At 40.3% G+C, this 19,196-nt stretch overlaps 1 protein-coding gene across 12 annotated transcripts in view; it reads left to right on the top strand.

Annotated features, from left to right (window-relative positions):
- DPYS (dihydropyrimidinase) overlaps positions 1-19,196 on the top strand; it is a 95,181-nt gene that overhangs the window by 29,849 nt on the left and 46,136 nt on the right. For 7 of the 12 annotated variants that reach the window (XM_073999276.1, XM_045398581.3, XM_045398583.2 and 4 more), the window contains 3 exons: positions 8,071-8,227; positions 9,667-9,808; positions 13,618-13,760. In XM_073999276.1, the coding sequence (XP_073855377.1) occupies positions 8,071-8,227; positions 9,667-9,808; positions 13,618-13,760 (442 nt within the window). Of the gene's footprint in view, positions 1-8,070; positions 8,228-9,666; positions 9,809-13,617; positions 13,761-15,478; positions 18,976-19,196 lie in introns of those variants that run through there. The other 5 variants (XR_012416586.1, XM_073999278.1, XM_073999277.1 and 2 more) reach the window with 5 other exon arrangements.

Below are 19,196 nucleotides of genomic sequence, written 5' to 3'. Positions count from 1 at the left end.
CAGCGAGCATGACCAGAGGTCACTCTCATTGTCATTTTGGTTTTGGTGGGTTTTGGCCAGCTTCTTTACCGCATCCTGTTCTGCAGCGCAGGAGGTTTCAGCCTCATGTTACCCAGCCCCTCTTCAAGATGGAGTCGCTGTGGTTGGAACACCTCTGACGAGGCTATATTTAGTAGTAGGCCTTTAAAAAATTTACCTTCATGTTCAGAGGCCTTTATCAATCTGACAACTGAGCTTTGATTCTGAAAATTTCTTCTGTGTTTTCCTCCATATTCATTTCCTCTGTTTTCTTTTCCTGGGACTCCATCATAGTCCTCCATGTCCTTTAACTAGTGTCACCTTTTAAAAAAATATTTGAATTTTTGCTCTACAATTTAGGAAATACTTTTGTTTTCCTGCCCTTCTAATAAACTTGTGTCTTGGCAATCACACCTTTATTTCCAAGAAAACGTTCTAGTTTTTTAAGTGCTCTTTTTTTCCATGGTTGCTTATTCTTTTTAATGTTTTTCTTTCGATAGATGCATGATCTTCCTTTTTGAAAAAAATTTTGTACTTTATTTGTTTATTTATTTATTTTTATATAAAGACATAGTCTTACTATGTTACCCAGGCTGGTCTTGAACTCCTGGGCTCAAGTGATTCTTCCGCCTCGGCTTCCCAAAGTGTTGGGATTACAGGCATGAACCATTGGGCCCAGCCTACCTTCTTAATCTAAGAATACTAATGAAGATTTTTTTTTTTTAATTCTCTTCTGTTTCCTGGGTTACTCTGTTTCTTTCTAGTTCAATTTTTCAGGGTTTTTGTTGTTGTTGTTGTTGTTTGTTTGTTTTTAGATGGAGTCTTGCTCTGTTGCCCAGGCTGGCATGATCTCGGCTCACTGCAACCTCCTCCTCCCAGGTTCAAGTGATTCTCCTGCCTCAGCCTCCCGAGTAGCAGGTGTCCACTACCATGCCCGGCTAATTTTTGTATTTTTAGTTGAGACAGGGTTTCGCTATGTTGGCCAGGCTGGTCTTTAACTCCTGACCTCAGGTGATCTGCCCACCTCTGCCTCCCAAAGTGCTGGGATTACAGGCGTGAGCCACTGTGCCCGGCCAATTTTTCAGTTTTTAAAACTCCTGGTCTTCCTTTTTGTGTGTGCATGTGCTGTTTGTGTTTTCTTCAAAAGTCTGGTTATCCTTGGCTGTCCATATGTGGACAGGACAGTTCAGTTGGTCAGTGTGGGAGTGGGCATGGAATTTCTCTTCCACCAAGCATGTCTGTTTCCTGAACTTGCTGTGTGAATGCAAATGGGACATAGTCACTGGACAGCTTCAGTTTAAGGTGTGGGGACCTCAGTCTAGCATCAACACCACCTAAGAAGCTTCATTTCCCAGCAGAGGTGAGGGTGAGTGTTGAGAGACCCAGACCTCCTCCTCCCCTCCCCTTCACTGCCCTTTCTGCTCCAGGAGGAAAGCTCTTCTTGACTCCTTCTACTCCTTCAGGTCAAGCTGTCACTCCGCCTAACTTTTCTTTATGAATTATTGCTATCCCATCTGCTTTCCACATTCCTAAAATCTACCAAAACCCTAGTCAGCCATGATCCTTTTTCAACCCCAGTGCAGCTCTGGATTCTTTCCCTTTTGTCTGTCTTCACCAGGATTTTTATGTGAACTGGGAAAGAAGAGGTGGGGAATGTTCAGTGCATCCAAAGCCTGAGCTTTCTTTTTGCTCATGCCTTGATATTTTCTTTTAGCATTCTGCAATAAAAAGTGAAAAGCAAGTTACAGAAAGAAGAAAACTTTCAAGTCCAAGCCATCGAAAGTGGTGTCACCTTTGACAGTTTGCAAAGAATGCCCATTTCATGGTTAAGTCTTTTTTTGTCCAACTTAAGTAACTATTAGGCTGGTGCAAAAGTAATTGCAGTTTTTGCCATTACTTTCAATGGGAAAAACCACAGTTACTTTTGCACCAGCCTAATAGAACTAGGTTAGTTCTCATCCACCCTTCTTGTGAGAAGATGCTTTTGCAAAGATGAGGCAAGGGAATCAGGTGTTTCTCCCTCAAGCATTATCCTTTTCTTCCAGAAGCAGAGTTTGTCTCCCTTGCTCCATAGCCCAAGTGTGAAGTTGGACAAACAAGCTGTCATTGTGTTTCATGTGGACAGTCCAGTCTGCCAGTCTCTGACTTCTATCACCCACTACAGTCTAGTTTTTGTCCGAAGAATGTATGTGTCAATGTGTGTCATTGGCTTCAGAGACCCTTTTTAAATTTTGGTCTGAGTAGCTATACATGTTCTTTTTCTGCCACAGTATTGGCATATGGGATCATTAATGGCTTTTTAGGAAATACTTTGTTCACTTCACCTTCGTACTTCCCAGTAGAACCTGTAGGCTCATGAATTCACTACCTTTCTGTGATTTGTTTAGAATGGTGGCAATTTCTCACAGCAATTTAACTTGATGCCCCACTTGCTATGTATCTGGCATTATTTGTTTCCCATTTATGACTGAAATTGTCAATGCACTGATTTGCTGTTGTTTTGGTTTACAGTTAAACTTGTTTTAGCTTGTCTTAATAAAGTTTACCTCTATTTTATATCCATGTTCCTGTATTTAGGGTAAAAATATGATGCTCATTTGAACTGAACAAATATTTTCTTTATGTTTTTCATAAACAACAAAGTTCTTGGATGCCAAGTGCATGCTAGGTACTGTGCTCTAGGCATTAGCTTTGCTAAGATGATTAAGACAATTTCAGATCTCAAGCAGCTCACAGTAAACTGGGCTAGATTGTGGTTGTTTAATGTGTTTGTATATTTGATTGTTGTTTATTTGATTTGATTTCGTTTGGCTTTAGTTTTGCTTATAATAGAAAGTTTTACTTAATAGTCATGTCTTTGTAAAATAAAAAGTTCTCTTGCAGAGAGGTGTAAACAAAAAATAAAATTCTAAGACCCCTTAACCATCTGAATGGACCTCTCCTCTCAGTCAGGGTGTTTCAAAGTTAACCTGAAAAACTGGTTCAGGCCATGCTGGGAAGGGAGGGTTGGACATGCCTCATTATGTCCTCCTCCCTTTTGGAATTCAGGAAAAGCTGACCAGCATTTAACATCAACACAGACCTTAAGTCTAATAAAAACCATTTACAATCTGTTCTCTCTGAAGCCTGCTACCTGGAGGCTTCATCTGCATGATAAAATTTTGGTCTCCACAGTCCCTTATCATAATCCAAACATTTCTTTCTATTGATAATAACTTTTTCAACCAATTGACAATCAGAAAATTTTTACATCTACCTATAACCAGGAAGCCCCCACTTTGAGCTGTCCTGCCTTTCTGGACCAGAACAATGTATGCTTACATGTATTTGATTGATGTCTCCTGTCTCCTTAAAATGTATAAAACTAGGCTGTGTCCCAGCCACCTTGGGCACATGTTCTCAGGATCTCCTGAGGGCTGTGTCATAGGCCATTGGTTACTCAAATTTGCCTTAGAATAAATCTCTTCAAGTATTTTACAGAGTTTGACTCTTTTTGTCAACAGAGGCTTTGGTATTCCTATTTTCCATTTTATGTAAACTCTTTTTTTTTTTTTTTTTTTTTTTGAGACGGAGTCTCACTTTGTCGCCCAGGCTGGAGTGCAGTGGCCGGATCTCAGCTCACTGCAAGCTCCGCCTCCCGGGTTTATGCCATTCTCCTGCCTCAGCCTCCCGAGTAGCTGGGACTACAGGCGCCCACCACTTCGCCCGGCTAGTTTTTTGTATTTTTAGTAGAGACGGGGTTTCACCATATTAGCCAGGATGGTCTCGATCTCCTGACCTCGTGATCCGCCCATCTCGGCCTCCCAAAGTGCTGGGATTACAGGCTTGAGCCACCGCGTCCGGCCATATGTAAACTCTTTATGTAAACTCCCATATATTCCTCTTGTGTTTTAAAAGATGGGGAGAAAAATCCACACAGTGGCCCCTCTCTTCCCAAGTTGTCACGCTGAGTGCTGCTTGGCAGTGTTGAACAAGAATACACCAAGTTTCATTTACTTGCGTGCAATGAACTGATGCTTAGGCACTAGTGCTGTAGGCAGAATCAGTGTGCCACTGGGTCAAGGTGATTTTCAGTCTCAAGTTTCCTTTCTTCTCTTTTTTTTTTTTTGGAAAAAGAGTCTCACTCTGTTGCCCAGGCTGGAGTTCAGTGGCATGACCTTGGCTTACTGCAACCTCTACCTTTTGGGTTCAAGTGATTCTCATGCCTCAGCCTCCCAAGTAGCTGGGGCTATAGGTGTGCACCACCATACCTGGATAATTTTTTGTATTTTTAGTAGAGATAGGGTTTCACCATGTTAGCCAGGCTGCCTTTCTTCTTTCTTGCATATGAACATCAGAACACTCCATTGTCCCTTAAATTTAGAACAAGATGATTTACATTACATCAAATTGCATAGCAGTTAAAAGCTGGCCATTAAAAAAATAGAATTGTGTGGCTATCAGGAAACTAACATTTGTGGAGTGTATGAGTTTTCTACGGCTGCTGTAACAAAGTGTTACAGACTGGGCCGCTTAAACAACAGGAATTTATTTTCTCACAGTTCTGGAGTTTTGAAGTCCAAAACCAAGGTGACAACAGGGTTGAGCAGGGTTGGCTCCTTCTGAGAGCTGTGGAGGAAGGATGTGTTCCAGGCTTTTCTCCTTGGCTTGTGGATGGCCACCTTCTTCCTGTGTCTTCACGTTACCTTCCCCTATATGTGTCCAAATTTCCTCTTCAGATAAGAACCACAGTCTTATTGAATTAGGGCCCACCCTAATGACCTCACTTTAAATTTACTACCTCCATAAAGATCCTTTTTCCAAATACAGTTACATTCTGAGGTACCAGGGGTTAGGACTTCAACATGTGGATTTGTACAGAGGACACAATTCAGCCCATAACATGGAATGTCTCCAGGGTCCCAGGAAGATTCTGGGTACTTTCATAAACATTAATTTATTTGACCTTCACAAAATTGCCACACTAGAGGGACATTGTGATCCCATTTCACAGATGAGAAAAACAGACTAAGGGCAATGACTTACCTCGTACAATGTCACTAGCTAAAAAGTAGCAAAAGCAGGATTTGAACCTAAATTTGTATGATCCATTCTACCAAGCTGCTTCTACATGTTTTCCTTCTCAATTATTTTCTTCCTTTGTAAATGTAATGTTTGGAATCAAAATAAAGTCCAGGAAAGTTTGGCTCTATGCTTTTGGCTAGGAAGACTGATTTCTATAAATATGTTTGGCCTCCTATTTAGTGGCCAGGGCTTTTGCTCCTGGATGCCTATGCTTTTTCTCTGCATTTTTCAACCTTCTCTAGCAGATCTCAGGACTCAATAGGAAGCGTTGCTGGCAGATCCAGACAAGGTGTTAACATCTGCTCTAACACCGTCATCTAATAAATGGGTCATCTGGTCAGTGGAGAGTTTGGATTGGTTTGACCTGCTCATTACTGGGAAATCTTGAATATCTCTCAAATGGTGAAACTCCTTTAAGTGGGAGGTTACATCATAAAGGGCAGAGGCTTTTCTTTGTTTGGGTTTGAGCCAAAAAATGGACAACTAAGGAGAGAACATCTATGGGTAGACAAGATACAACCTAATGTGAAGCTTGCTAAGACAGTGGGAGGAGATTAATGATGAAGATGTTCCTATCTCCTAAGAGCTGTTGAAACCCTCCAGTTGTGAATGTAATCAGGATAGTACCAGGCTCAAGACAGATAGAGCACTCTTCACTGCCAACCAACTAAGTGTAGTAAATGAAACCAGTAAGTGAGATTGGAAAAATGCTCAGCCACATCCATAAATAGCCTGTGGTTGACTTAAATATTTAGAAATACATGCTCTTTCCCAAGAAATAAAAAATGGCACTTTTCCTAGTAACATAGTGCATATGATATGATATTATAATACTATGACTCTAATTCTGGCTGTACCACTTAGTGCCAGTGTGTGCTGGGCACATTAATCTCATTGAGCATCAATTTCTTCATCTGTCAAACCAGCATGAAGGCAACTATGAAGGTCAAATGAGATTGTATTTGGGAGCCTTGCAAACTATAGAATGGTATGCATGTGTTAGCTATTTTTATTGTTATTTTATTTTTAGCCCAAGTCTAACAGAACCCATAATTATGCTGAATTATCCAGTTTGAGTATCCAATTTATGGATTATCCAGGCCTCCTGTTTTCCTTCCCCTTTTTAGTTCTTGTATGCTTTTTAGTCCTTTGAAAATGCCTTAGGAATAATGAAATAGAAAATAGAATATGCAGTTAGGAATTTTCACTTTTTAAATTTTATTTTGGATATTAACAGATACTAAATGGGGAGAAAGTAGAAAATAGCCCAGTTAACGAAGAGCTTGGTGTATATACTAAAGTGGCCTGTCACATTTTAAAGGAGCTAAGCCCTTCCAAGGAAATTACCTGTCATCTGGTTTCAAAACAGTCCTGGCAGACTCCCGGTAGATGCTGACACTTTTAATTTTTCCTGAGTGCTGTTAAAATTGTAGGACTTTTGGAACCATATTCCCATATCACCTTGATGAGCCAAGTGATTGAATAGAACATGTGATAAGGATCTTTCCTCGATGATAAAGCACCATGGAAAATCCTCAGTCAGCAACTTGTAAAGTGATTGCAGATCAAGTCTCTGAGTTTTCCTTGTCCAAGCATCTGTAAGACGTTCCCTTGGAATAGGAAGGTCTCTTCATATTTGCAAATAAAATATCGTGTCCATCTTCCCAGTTCTCCCGTAGATAGTACATTACCTCTTCATTCACTGAAAACGATTGCTGCTTATTCTATATTTAGAAAGAATTGCTAATGGTGTTTCTCCTTTTCTGGGGATAGGGCAGTAAGAATCCAAATGGGGACGGGATTCATCTAGTAGGGTACGTCATGGAAGCAAAGTAACTTAGCCATGGCTGAGTCCCTGGGGGATAACTTTTATTGATAATTGGTTACTTAAGAATTGAAGTTCTTAGGCTTCAGTAAGCCTTGCTTTCATGGTTTTCCAAATTCCTAACCTAGCTAGTGGAAGATGGCTAGTTTGGAGAAGGATCTATGAAATAATAGGGTGCTGTGTTCCAATTTGATATGACTCAGTCAACTGGTGGCCATCTACTGTCAGTACTCTCTGAGGAAATCTGTTAATTTCAGTCATATATCAGGATTTTAACTAAAACTCAGCATCTAATGAACCAGAGTGAACTAATTTGGTATGCCAGCATCTCTCTACTGTGCACTCTCCTTAATGATTGCCTGAATATGATCAGGTTGATGCCAGCAGAACTATTATTCTGACAAATGCTAATCAGAGATAGGATTCTGATTGATTTTAAATTCAAATTCACTGTGCACTATTAACTTTTCTAACATTGTATGCTTTTTTGATGGCCTCATTTGCATGATTTTTAAAATATGCATTTCTGGCTAAGAATTTATTATCTGAGTGTTCTTTCATTTAATACAAGTTTTTTGAGGAGTTCTTTTTTTCAAGGGCATGAAAAGATTATCAGTTGATTTGCAGCAGAAATATGCTGTGGTTGAATTCCATATGACCTAACTAATAATTATCTGTCATCAGGGTAATAAAGCATAAAAGTTAGGACCACTGGAGTCAATATGCCTGGGTTCAAATTCTACCATCTCCACACCACATGGAGTGTATGTAAGTGGAGTGTACATATGGAGTGGAGAAGTTATTACTCCATAGCTTTATTCTCATCCTTTGATGGAGATAACAATAGCGTTTATCTGGTAGGGTTTTGGAGAAGGTTTCATTAGAACGGCTCTTGTACCGGCCAGCTTTTGCTAAGTTATATGGCCGTAAAAATGGATCTAAAATATGAATAGCTTACACTTACAGAGGTTTGTTTCTCATTCATATTTATGTTCATCATGGATTTTTAAATCCTGTCCACAAAAGTAAATTATAGTTTGGGATTCTGCTAAACTGTAGCTATTACCCTCTGCTAGGGCAGAAAAGATTAATATTTATGTGTTTGTCACATGGTCCTCTTAAGAATAAATTAAAGTGATGAATGCTTCTTTTAATCTTTCCAGGGAAGGTGGTCTATGGCGAACCCATAGCGGCCAGTCTTGGCACAGATGGCACACACTACTGGAATAAAGAATGGCACCATGCCGCCCACCATGTCATGGGTCCACCTTTGCGACCAGACCCCTCAACACCCGACTTCCTCATGAATCTACTGGCTAAGTAATCATTTTGCAGATGACTGGGAAGTGTATTGCCAAAAGAAGGTTTGGGTGGAGGGGAGCTCGTCCTCCCATCTGGACCTTCCATTAACCTCCCAGTATTCTCTTCTACTTGACCTGACAGGCCCTGGGTACCCTCACCTGCAGAACAAAAAACATCGACTTAGTTAAGCTATGATATGTTGCTAAAGCCTTTCCTAGACTCACAGAAATCAGATCACTTTCACTGAAACTTTACTCTTTTCTGACTTTTTTCATCTCTTGTTGCCTAAACCCAGGGCTCTTCATTACGCTTTACTTTTTATCAGAATATTGTTGAATTTTTTTCTATGCTGATATAATCTGGGAACTAGGTTGTTGTGTAGGTGACCCTGTTACTTTCTGGGAAGGTATGATCATTTTTCTTGAAAATTCTACTATTCTTGGGCCAGATGCAGTGGCTCATGCCTGTAATCCCAGCACTTTGGGAGGCTGAAGTGGGCGGATCACATGAGGCCAGGAGTTTGAGATCAGCCTGGTGAACATGGCAAATCCCCATCTCTACTAAAAATACAAAAATTGGCCAGGCATGGTGGCTCATGACTGTAATCCCAGTTACTTGGGAGGCTGAGGCATGAGAATCACTTGAACCCAGGAGGCAGAGGTTGCAGTGAGCAGAGATAGCGCCATTGCACTCCAACCTGGGTGACACAGCAAGACTCTGTCTCAAAAAAAAGAAAAAAAGAAAAAGAAAAGAAAAAAGAAAATTCTACCATTCATGGACATCCCGACACTCCCCATTCACAGATACTCAGTCTCAAGCTAAGAGTTTTTCATGACAGACCTTACAAGAGTTTACTTACCTGTTCTTTACAGCTTCCTTCCTCCTTCATGATTCAACATCCGCAAGATTACTCAAGAGTCAAAGCAGGATTCCTGTCCCTGGTAATATCAGCATCCTCAGCCAATCTCACCCTCTGTTCATTCCAGTGGGCCGTGTGGCTCAGGACTGCCCCGGAGGACTTGCCCTCCATTCATGAGGATCACCATGGTGATGTCTTTGTGGAGTATTCTGCTCACAAGAGGTTTTCTCTTACATATTTGCTGGTGATTCTGAAGTTATCTTCATCAAGTACATATAACTATTCATTTCTAGATGAGAAACAGAGTCTCGGACAAGCTCATATCACAGAGCTAGTAAGTGACGGAGCTGAGCTTAGAAGCCAGGTTTCCTAACCTGTCTTGCACCACGCTTCCTATCAGTGTGTCGTCTGAAGGTGCTTCCTAGAATAGAGACAGGAGACGGATGAAATATGTTCTTGAAAAAACTGTTCATTCTCCATTGCATTTTTCTGACTTCAATTGAGAAGGGAGCCAGGAGATTAGTAAAGGTTATGGCAGTTTCCTCCTAACGTGTTCTGTATACTCACCCCATCACTCTTGTGTTTTTTTCTTTTACAGTGATGATCTAACCACAACAGGGACTGATAACTGCACTTTTAACACCTGCCAGAAAGCTCTTGGGAAGGATGATTTTACCAAGATCCCCAATGGGGTGAATGGTGTTGAAGATCGGATGTCAGTAATATGGGAAAAAGGCGTGGTGGGTTCAAACGTTCCAGCCTTGCTTTGCCTAGTTCTTCAGCCAGGATCCTGCCCATTTGAGGACCAGAGTGGCACAAATTTTCATAAACAAACTTTTTGATTGTTTTTACTAGGGAGGATACGAGGAATGCAGTACTATCACCTCTGCCACCATTCCATCCCTCAGTATAGCATCAGCAAAGAAATAATCTCTGCATAGTTTATTTTAGTTTAGAGGATGCATCGCACCATTTTGCAGAGACATTAGGAGATGAATTAAGATTGCATACAAAGAGGGTTATTCTTGAATTCTCTGAAAAGGCATAGCCCTTCTGCTTGATTTCTCATGCTCTTGAATTCCAATGCCTCATGTGTCATTGGCACAAATACTTGAAATGATAAAAAATACACAAAGGGGTTGGGTGCGGTGGCTCACACTTTTAATCCCAGCACTTTGGTAGGCCAAGGCGGGTGGATCACTTGAGGTCAGGAGTTCAAGACCAACCTGCTAACACGGTGAAACCCTGTCTCTACTAAAAATACGAAAGTTAGCCGGGCATAGTGGCACGAGCCTGTAATCGCAGCTACTCAGGAGGCTGAGACAGGAGAATCGCTTGAATTTGTGAGGCAGAGGTTGCGGTGAGTCAAGATGGCACCATTGCACTTCAACCTGGGGCAACAGAGGGAGACTCCATCACACACACACACACGAAAATACACGAAAGGTATTCATTATGCTTATACCTCCTTGTCATGAAATCTTTGTCGATGTCAGTTGTTTTGTTTTGTTTTGTTTTTTTGACGGAGTCTCACTCTGTTGCCAGGCTGGAGTGCAGTGGTGTATTCTCAGCTCACTGTAACCTCTGACTCCCAGGTTCAAGTGATTCTCCTGCCTCAGCCTCCCAAGTAGCTGGGATTACAGATGTGCGCCACCATGACCAGCAAATTTTTGTATTTTTAATAGAGAGGGGGTTTCACCATGTTGGCCAGGCTGGTTTCAAATTCCTGACCTCAAGTGATCCACCCGCCTCGGCCTCCCAAAGTGTTGGGATTGACAGGCGTGAGCCACCATGCCCAGCCTGATGTCACTTCTTAAAGGACCCTTGGATATCATATTTTTAAATTGCTGTATGAAGTCACAAAAGTAATAATTTAAAGTCTGGAAACAAAATGTAAATGCTCATGACTAGAAAATTTCTCCCTAAGGATGGAGAAGAATCACATAACTAAAAGTCTGTGTGTTAACTTGTCCAGCCAGTTGACATGTGGAGCTGTGAAGACCAGCAGAGGGGACTTGCCTGGTTAGATTTCTGGTCCCTAGTGTCATGCCCTTCTCACCCATCTCCTAGGATGCCTCCCTTGAATGACACATTAATTACATCTCACACTTCAGAATCCTCTTCAATTGCCTTTACCCTACACATACCACCTACTTCTAACTCTAATGAATTATTCACCAAGTCTTGTCAATTTTATTTCCAAAGTGTCTCCTTATTTCTTTCTTCATTGCTGCCATTCTAGTTGGAGGCTCATATTTTGTTTGGACCTTTGCAGTAATCTCACAGCTGGTCCCCATCTCTAGGGTCTCACTTGCTACAATGCATTCTTTACTCCAGTACAAGAACTCTTGTTCTGTACTGAGAAGAGCTGACAATGCTTTTATTATTATTTTTACAGTATTATAGAGGGAGGATAGGTTTCGAATGGGAGTTCTCATTCAAAAATAAAGTTCTATTTGTGCTATTGTTCTCTTAAAAACCCTTTACTTGTCTCCATTACTTAGTGGATGATAGTTGAATCATTAACTTACAATTAGATCTTCAAAGCATCTCTATAGCCCCATCTTCTGCTGATTATTTTCCTTACCCCCTCTTCCTCCACCCCAACTCTAACCATCCCCGACGACTTCTCTTCACTCAGATTTTCTTTTTTTTTTTTCTTTTTTTTTTTTTTTTTTTTGAGATGGAGTCTCGCTCTGTCGCCCAGGCTGGAGTGCAGTGGCGCAATCTCGGCTCACTGCAAGCTCCGCCTCCCGGGTTCACGCCATTCTCCTGCCTCAGCCTTCCGAGTAGCTGGGACTACAGGTACCCGCCACCGTGCCCGGCTAATTTTTTCTATTTTTAGTAGAGACGGGGTTCAGATTTTCTTGATAACAGTTCAACCTTCCACTTGAACTTCTGTTATTACAATGAATATCTTTATTATAGCAGGTTTTCATCATCCATATAGTTCCCTGGTATATAAATGGCTTTACAGTGACTGAATAGTTCTTCATAATATATAGGAAACCATGTCATTTTATGAAACATTAGTATGGTTTACTTATGGAAATATTACTTTCAGGGCATGGTTCTTAGTGATTTTTAAGGCAAGCACTCTTTGGTAATTAAATAAACCTTAAGTACCCTCTTACCATGTAAATAGGGATAAACTCCTAACACTTTTAAATTTTATTTTAGAGGAGCCACATCCCTCTGAATTCTGTCCATATTAAAATCTCTTGCAATAGACTATCCATAATTGTTGGTTCGTGCAAAACTTCAATTGCATAAAATTGAACCTCTTGAGTTGATTTTTTTATCTTTTCAAAAGGATTGCATCTGGGTGTGGTGGCTTATGCCTGTAATCCTAACACTTTGGGGAGGCTAAGGCAGGTGGGTTGCCTCGGCCTCCTGAAGTGTTAGGATTACAGTTCCAGATCAGCCTGGGCAACATGGTGAAACCCCATCTCTACAAAAAATTAGCCAGGCATGGTGAGGCATACCATACCATGTAGTCCCAGCTATTAGGTTGGTGCAAAAGTAATTGCAGTTTTTGCCATTAAAAGTGATGGCAAAACTGTGATTACTTTTGCACCAACCTAATGCTTGGGAGGCAGAAGGGGGAGGATCACCTAAGCCAAGGGAGGTTAAAGCTGCAGTGAGCCATGATCACGCCACTGCATTCCAGCCTGGGCAACAGAGTGAGACCATGTCTCAAAACAAAAAATGAAAAAAAAAGGATTGTCACCTGATTCAGAAGTGTTGGCCCCTATCCTCACTCTATAATATTCTTTAAAAAATAATAAAAGCATTGCCAACTGATTTAAAAATGTTGTCAGCCAGGTGCAGTGGCTCACGCCTGTAATCCCAACACTTTGGGAGGCCAAGGAGGGTGGATCACCTGTGGTCAGGAGTTGGAGACCAGCCTGGCCAACATGGTGAAACCCATCTCTACTAAATACAAAAAATTAGCCATGTGTGGTGGCGCATGCCTGTAATCCCAGCTACTTGGGAGGCTGAGGCAGGAGAATCACTTGAACCTGGGAGATGGAGGTTGCAGTGAGCCAAGATCGCACCATTGCACTCCAGCCTGGGCAATGACAGTGAAATTCCGTCTCCAAAAAAAAAAAAAATTATCACCTATTCTCACTCTATATTATTCTATCTAATGTCTACATGATTATCTCATAAATCTTAGGTCTGTAATAAATAAGCCAGATCATAAATGTGGTATTGTCAAACTTTAAATGAGAATTGAAAATACCATTACCAAAATCTAGCTGTCACTTATACCAATTTTTGTGATTCTAGGATGAATGGGAAGAATTAGTGTGGATGCTAATTAATGGGGTTTTTGAAAAGTCATCTTCAGGCTTCCATATGTTACCCCATCGTCTCCATCATTAGCATTATGACTGTTTAATACTTATCAGCATCCTCAGATGCTCCACGATATAAGAAATTAGGTGTAGTTCTGTTTGTTTAAGAGATGCATGTCTTGTCATTTTATTGATAGGATACTTTTTAGTATTTGATCATTAGAATGATTCTTTGAATTGCTTTACAGCACAGTGGTAAAATGGATGAAAACAGATTTGTGGCAGTTACCAGCACAAATGCAGCCAAAATCTTTAACCTCTATCCAAGAAAAGGAAGAATAGCTGTAGGATCAGATGCTGACATTGTTATTTGGGACCCAAAAGCCACAAGGTAAGTCTAAGTTCTTGTATTCCTTGGCTTCATCATGGAGAAAATGCACTAACTTGCAAAGAAATAATGCTTTGGCATTAATCAGCCATTTCTCCTTAGATGACTTCTTTAGCTGTGCTCAGGTACTTTGAGCCTGTACACAAGATAAAGGTTTTGATGTGCAAATATTCCTTTGTTTTTCTTGGCATAGAGGATGCAGAAATTGTGTTGCATTCTCTGACAATGGATCTGTATATAAAACCAATATGAATTTACCATTTCAGTGCCTGGCAAATGCCCGAGTTCACATGGAAGAAAGGTACAGAGTGACGAAGGAAATAAAAGGCTTAGTTTGAAAAGGGTTGAATTGAAAACTCAAAATAATTACAGCCTTTTTAAAGCTTTCAGATAGAAAAATTCCAGCACAAAGGATGTCACTTTCAGTTAGCCAAATTTTCCAGTTGAGTTCATCTTCAGCCTGTCATTCCTAGTAGATTCCAGCTTTTTGTTTCCAATTTCCATAATTCTATGTTAATATTGCAGGTCTGGCAAATTCCACCAACTCAGGAAAGCAGTCAATAGAGGCTGGAGCTCTGTTATTGTCTCCTTATAGGACGTTAGCACAGGCAACACCTGCAGCCTAATTTGTGTTTTTCATGTACTTTGCAGTTGTAGTGGAGAAAATCCCATTAAATGCTTTAATAATCTGTATGTACGTGCGCTCGCATGGACTTCTGCCTCCTTGTACAGGCATTTATTCAAAGTCTATTAGGGTTTTTATTGTAGTAAGAAAAAAAAGTGTACAGTTTCTTGGGCTAATATTGTCACAAAGGCCCAGCTTCAATTGAAGTGCTCCTGGGTTACCTTTGGGAAAACAATGATCATTTGAAGCACTAAGGTACCATCACTGTAAGCCTGAAAACAAGCCGCAGATATTCCTACAGAAAATCCTCGTTTTTTTCCACTTGACACTCTCTGGGCACCCACTTTTCGCACTCAGGGACCAGTTCACATGGCTGGCAGGCCGTAGTCATAGCAAGCAAGCAGCCTTCAGTTAAACACTTCAGCATATCACCTCATCGCTGGTTAAGATCCATGCAATGCCCTAAAGGGTGGTATACACATCTTATTTACATAAATATCTTAAGATAACAACAAGACACGGTTCAAGGTCTTTCTTAGGTTAATAAGGAACTATTGCCCATTTAAGGACTAAATATCTGGTTGCATACAAAATAGTTACATGCAAAATGAAGACAAGCAAAACCAAATGTAGGCAGCTTCTCTACAAGGCTAGAAAAATTGTGCTTGGAAAGGCAATGGAAAAAAAAATTGCTTGGATTTTGATTGCTCTGTGGCTGAAATGAGCATGCTGTGTTTAGAGAACTCTTGATATTTAAAGTATCACTCTACAGAGGGCTGCTGTCCACCCAGCAGGGGCCTGCCCAGGGCCATCTTGGCTGTAATTCAAACCATTTAGGCTGCTTCAAGGGCTGGGCTCAGGCAGACCTTTTGAAATAACTTGTGGGTTAAGGAGATCGTGAGCTTTAATCTGAAAACCTAGAAATTTTCAAAAGGGAGAAAACTATTCTGTGAAAGAAATATTTGTGGAAAATGATGCTTTTGAAGCATAACATCAGGGAACATCATACTAATGTTAATCATCAGTAATAATCTGTATGTCACAGCTCTCAGTGGGTTTTTTAAATGTTTTGGTGTCTTAAATGTGATTTTACCAGGAGAGACAGCTACTGATGACCTTATGACAATGAGAAAACTGGAGCTGTGCAACAGCGTAAGTGACAGGTTTGCTATGAGAACCCTGACCTAGTGACTTCGACTTCATAAACTTGGGTGATTTTTCATGAGATTCAGTACCATGTTGTCTGCTGATAGCAAAGCAGAGCACTTTATAATGTTCTTGATTTTTCATATTCCATTTTGTCTTCCAATCAAGTGGGCCAATAACTAAAAGCATTTTTGGATTTGATTTCATTCTCTGTCATTCTTTATCAAAGGTGAGGGAAAAAATGAAAACACTTTATTGTGTGGTGAGACTCTCCAGTCTAATTCTTAATAATATGGAGAATCTCAGGAGGCCATTCGATGCGCTTCTTCTTTTGAATCCTCCACCTGAGTATCTCCAACAGGGCCCAGCCTGGCGAGCCCTCATCTGCCGTTTTAATTTCTAGGGATGACACCAGCTCAGGGGTAGAGCACTGTCTTCCCTAGACAACTGGACAAAGAGAGATGACCTGAACCCAAGGTTGTGAATAATTCACTTTATTTACCACATATTGCTGCCTGGAGGATATTTATAGGCTGCGATTATGTCTCTTTGAGTCATGTTTTTAGACTATATAAATTTAGACCGCTTTCTCACAAGTTTTGCTACTGATTTCTATAACATTGTCTTACCCTTCTTTTCCTATTCAGTTGTTTCAGAATAGCACATAATGATCCAGATGTGTAGATTTTTTTTTAAAGGTCTATATATATTACCTGCTTAATTTCCCTCATTTCTAGTCTAAGAATAACTAACTTAAGGTCAAACTAAAAAGCTCCTATGTTTTTACATTTCTTTCCATCGCTTTCTCTTGTAAGTTCTTTCACGTTTTTTGTATGATTTCCATCCTTCACTTTATGAAGGACATTATTTATCGCATTAATGATCAAATTTATTTATCACAATAATGATAACAAAATTAAATATTAACGTTTTTGTAGATGTGTCTTTTGGGAGAAAGATACATATTCTGCATTATCTTACTAGCATGAAGCTTCTTTATCTGTGTGTGCTGATTGTGTACACCTCGGTGCCAGACATAAGGAAAACCAGCATAGCCCCAGAGCCTAATGTGTAGGCTGTGATCCCAGACCCATCAAAGGCCATTTAAAGTCTCTGAAAATCCACTCTCTCATGTGTAAAATGGGATCATTGAGAATTGTTATGCCTACCTCATAAAGTTTTGGTTAGAATCACATGAGATACATGTGAAAATGCTTTGTCAACTAAGAACGTGTTACACAAAGACAAGATATGTATTATTATGGTTATTTTCTATTTCTCTAGTTTGACTAGTTTCATTCTTTGCAGGACATTTTCATTTTTAGGTGTTCTCAGCTATTTTGCCTGTGGTGATCGGAAGGCAGATGAACCATGGGGTTCTATTTCTCTGACTCCAGATCCTTTTAAAAAGCTGGTGACCTTTTTGTTTTTCTTTTCTTGTTTTATTGTTTTTTTGAAAAGCGGAAAAATCTCAGGGTATATTGAATTGATTGAGCCTCCTTTGGATTTCTTTGACATATTTGACTTATTCTATATCTTGCTTCTTTAATCCTTTAATTTAACATTTTCCTCTAAACCATCATCAGAATAGTTTTGCACTATCATCATTCATTTTTTTCAATTGCAGAATGTGGGAAAAAGGAGAGAAGGGGGCTGTTGAAGAGGAGGCTTCATAGAATAATGAATCTGGAAGAATTCAAGGAGAAAACACGTTTGTTGTCGTTCACATTAAGGGAGAGAGATTGTTTCAGAAACTGTATGCTGAGCCCTTATCTGGGTCGATCATAGCACCAGCTTTCTCTATTCTTGGCCTGGTTGTTATGAGAAAGTTGCTCATCTGGGCTGGCTGTTCCCGACCAAAATTTATGCTGATGACCTCAACTAGGACCTTTCTGAAGTGCAATAATATTTTTAGACTTTTCTAACTGTCCATGAATCATCCATAGCTTTCCACTGTCCTTAGACACTACCCCTACCATCGTCACCGTCTGCCTCTTCTCACCTTGCAGCCTGAGTTCTACTGAATCCCGCAAACCCACTTACAAGCCTGTACCACAATCTGTCTTCCTTTTCTTTCTCATTAATATTCTTGAGGTCTAGTTCCATTTTTTAAAATAAATGTTTTATTTTAGAATATTTTAGATTTACAGAAAAGTTGCAAAGATAGTACAAGACAGTTCCTATGTACCCCATACTGGTTGCCACTATTATTATCTTACATTAGTATGGTACACTTGTCACAATTAATGAACCAAAACTGATATGTTATTATTAACTAGAATCCATACTTTATCATATTTCCTTAGTTTTTGCCTTTTTCCCCTTCCAGGATCCAATATTGCATTTAGTGGTCATGTGTCCTTAGGCTCCCCTGACTTGTGACAATTTCTCTGACTTTGTTTTTGATGACCTTGACAGTTTTGAGGAATATCGATCAGGTATTTTGTAGAATGGCCTCTGTTGTAATTTTCCTGATGTTTTTCTCATTATAAGCCTCTGGTTGTGGGTTTGGGGGAGGAAGATCACAGAAGTAAAGAACCATTGTCATCACATCGTATCAAAAGACATACTGTGAACACGACTTACCACTACTGGTGTTTACCTGGATGAACTGGCTGAGGTGGTATTTTCCAGGTTTCTCCACCATACAGCTGTTTCCCCCACCCCTTTCCATGTTGTATTTTCTGGAAGGAAGTTACCATGTACAGTCCATACTTAAGGAGTGAGGAGTTATGCTCTCGATTTTTGTTTTAATTGATCCTATATGACGTAGGCCTAGCTTGGTTCAGCATAGAGAAGAAGCACAATAAATGTTGAACAGGTGAATGAGAAGGATGCAGTCTTCCACACTGCATGGAAGATTGGCAGGACTAAGAAACAGCATAAATGAAAACTAGAAAGATTTTATTCAGCACCGGCTATGGTGAGAGGAAAAGTAAGAATAGCATCTTCCCATTTCATGCTTTTTACTTACTGCATGTGATCAATACATGATTGTGTTGAAAGAATGAATAGATAAAGATGAATTTAAGTAGAAAAGATTTATTACCAAGGAGAGGAGGAAGAACTGTCTCACTGGTCTTATTTTCTTTAAGTGCCCCTTCATATTTTAGGTTGGTAGCAATTAGTTTGTTAAGAAGAGCTCTTAGAAGAAATGAAGTCAAAAGAGTTACCTTTGTGTGCTCCTTCATTCACAAATTCCCTCTGCACAGGAGCACCTCGGCAAGCTGCAGGCTGAGGGTCAAGCTTATACAACAGCCACGCCCTGCTTTTAAGAAGCTGACAGTCTAGGAGAGGAGAGGAGATGTAAAGTCAAATATTCTCAGCCTAAGAAGGGATGGGTTAAGAATATCACACGAGAGGCAGAAACAAGATGCCTTAGAAGTTCAAAGAAGAAAGATCCTTGTGGAGTTAGAGCAGTCATCGACATGAAATCGTACGAGAAAGGTGAGTAGATAACGTGGCTCTGTGACTCAAGACTAAACATGGAGGTGAGATAAACCAAGGCATTGATAGGGGGTTCCAGGAGGAAGCAGTTAAGGCTGGGGATTGCACCACAGAGAGAACAGGTTCAGGCTGTAGAAGGAAATGAGAAGGTGAAGAGGTTGTGGCTGTCTCCACTTTCAGTTGTGTTTATCACAGACAAAGGCAATTTTAAATAGAGTTCA

Source organism: Macaca fascicularis, chromosome 8, assembly GCF_037993035.2.
Source record: "Macaca fascicularis isolate 582-1 chromosome 8, T2T-MFA8v1.1".
Taxonomy (NCBI): domain Eukaryota; kingdom Metazoa; phylum Chordata; class Mammalia; order Primates; family Cercopithecidae; genus Macaca; species Macaca fascicularis.
The sequence above is the reverse complement of the archived record's forward strand: the minus strand, read 5'-3'. Positions and strand labels throughout refer to the sequence as shown.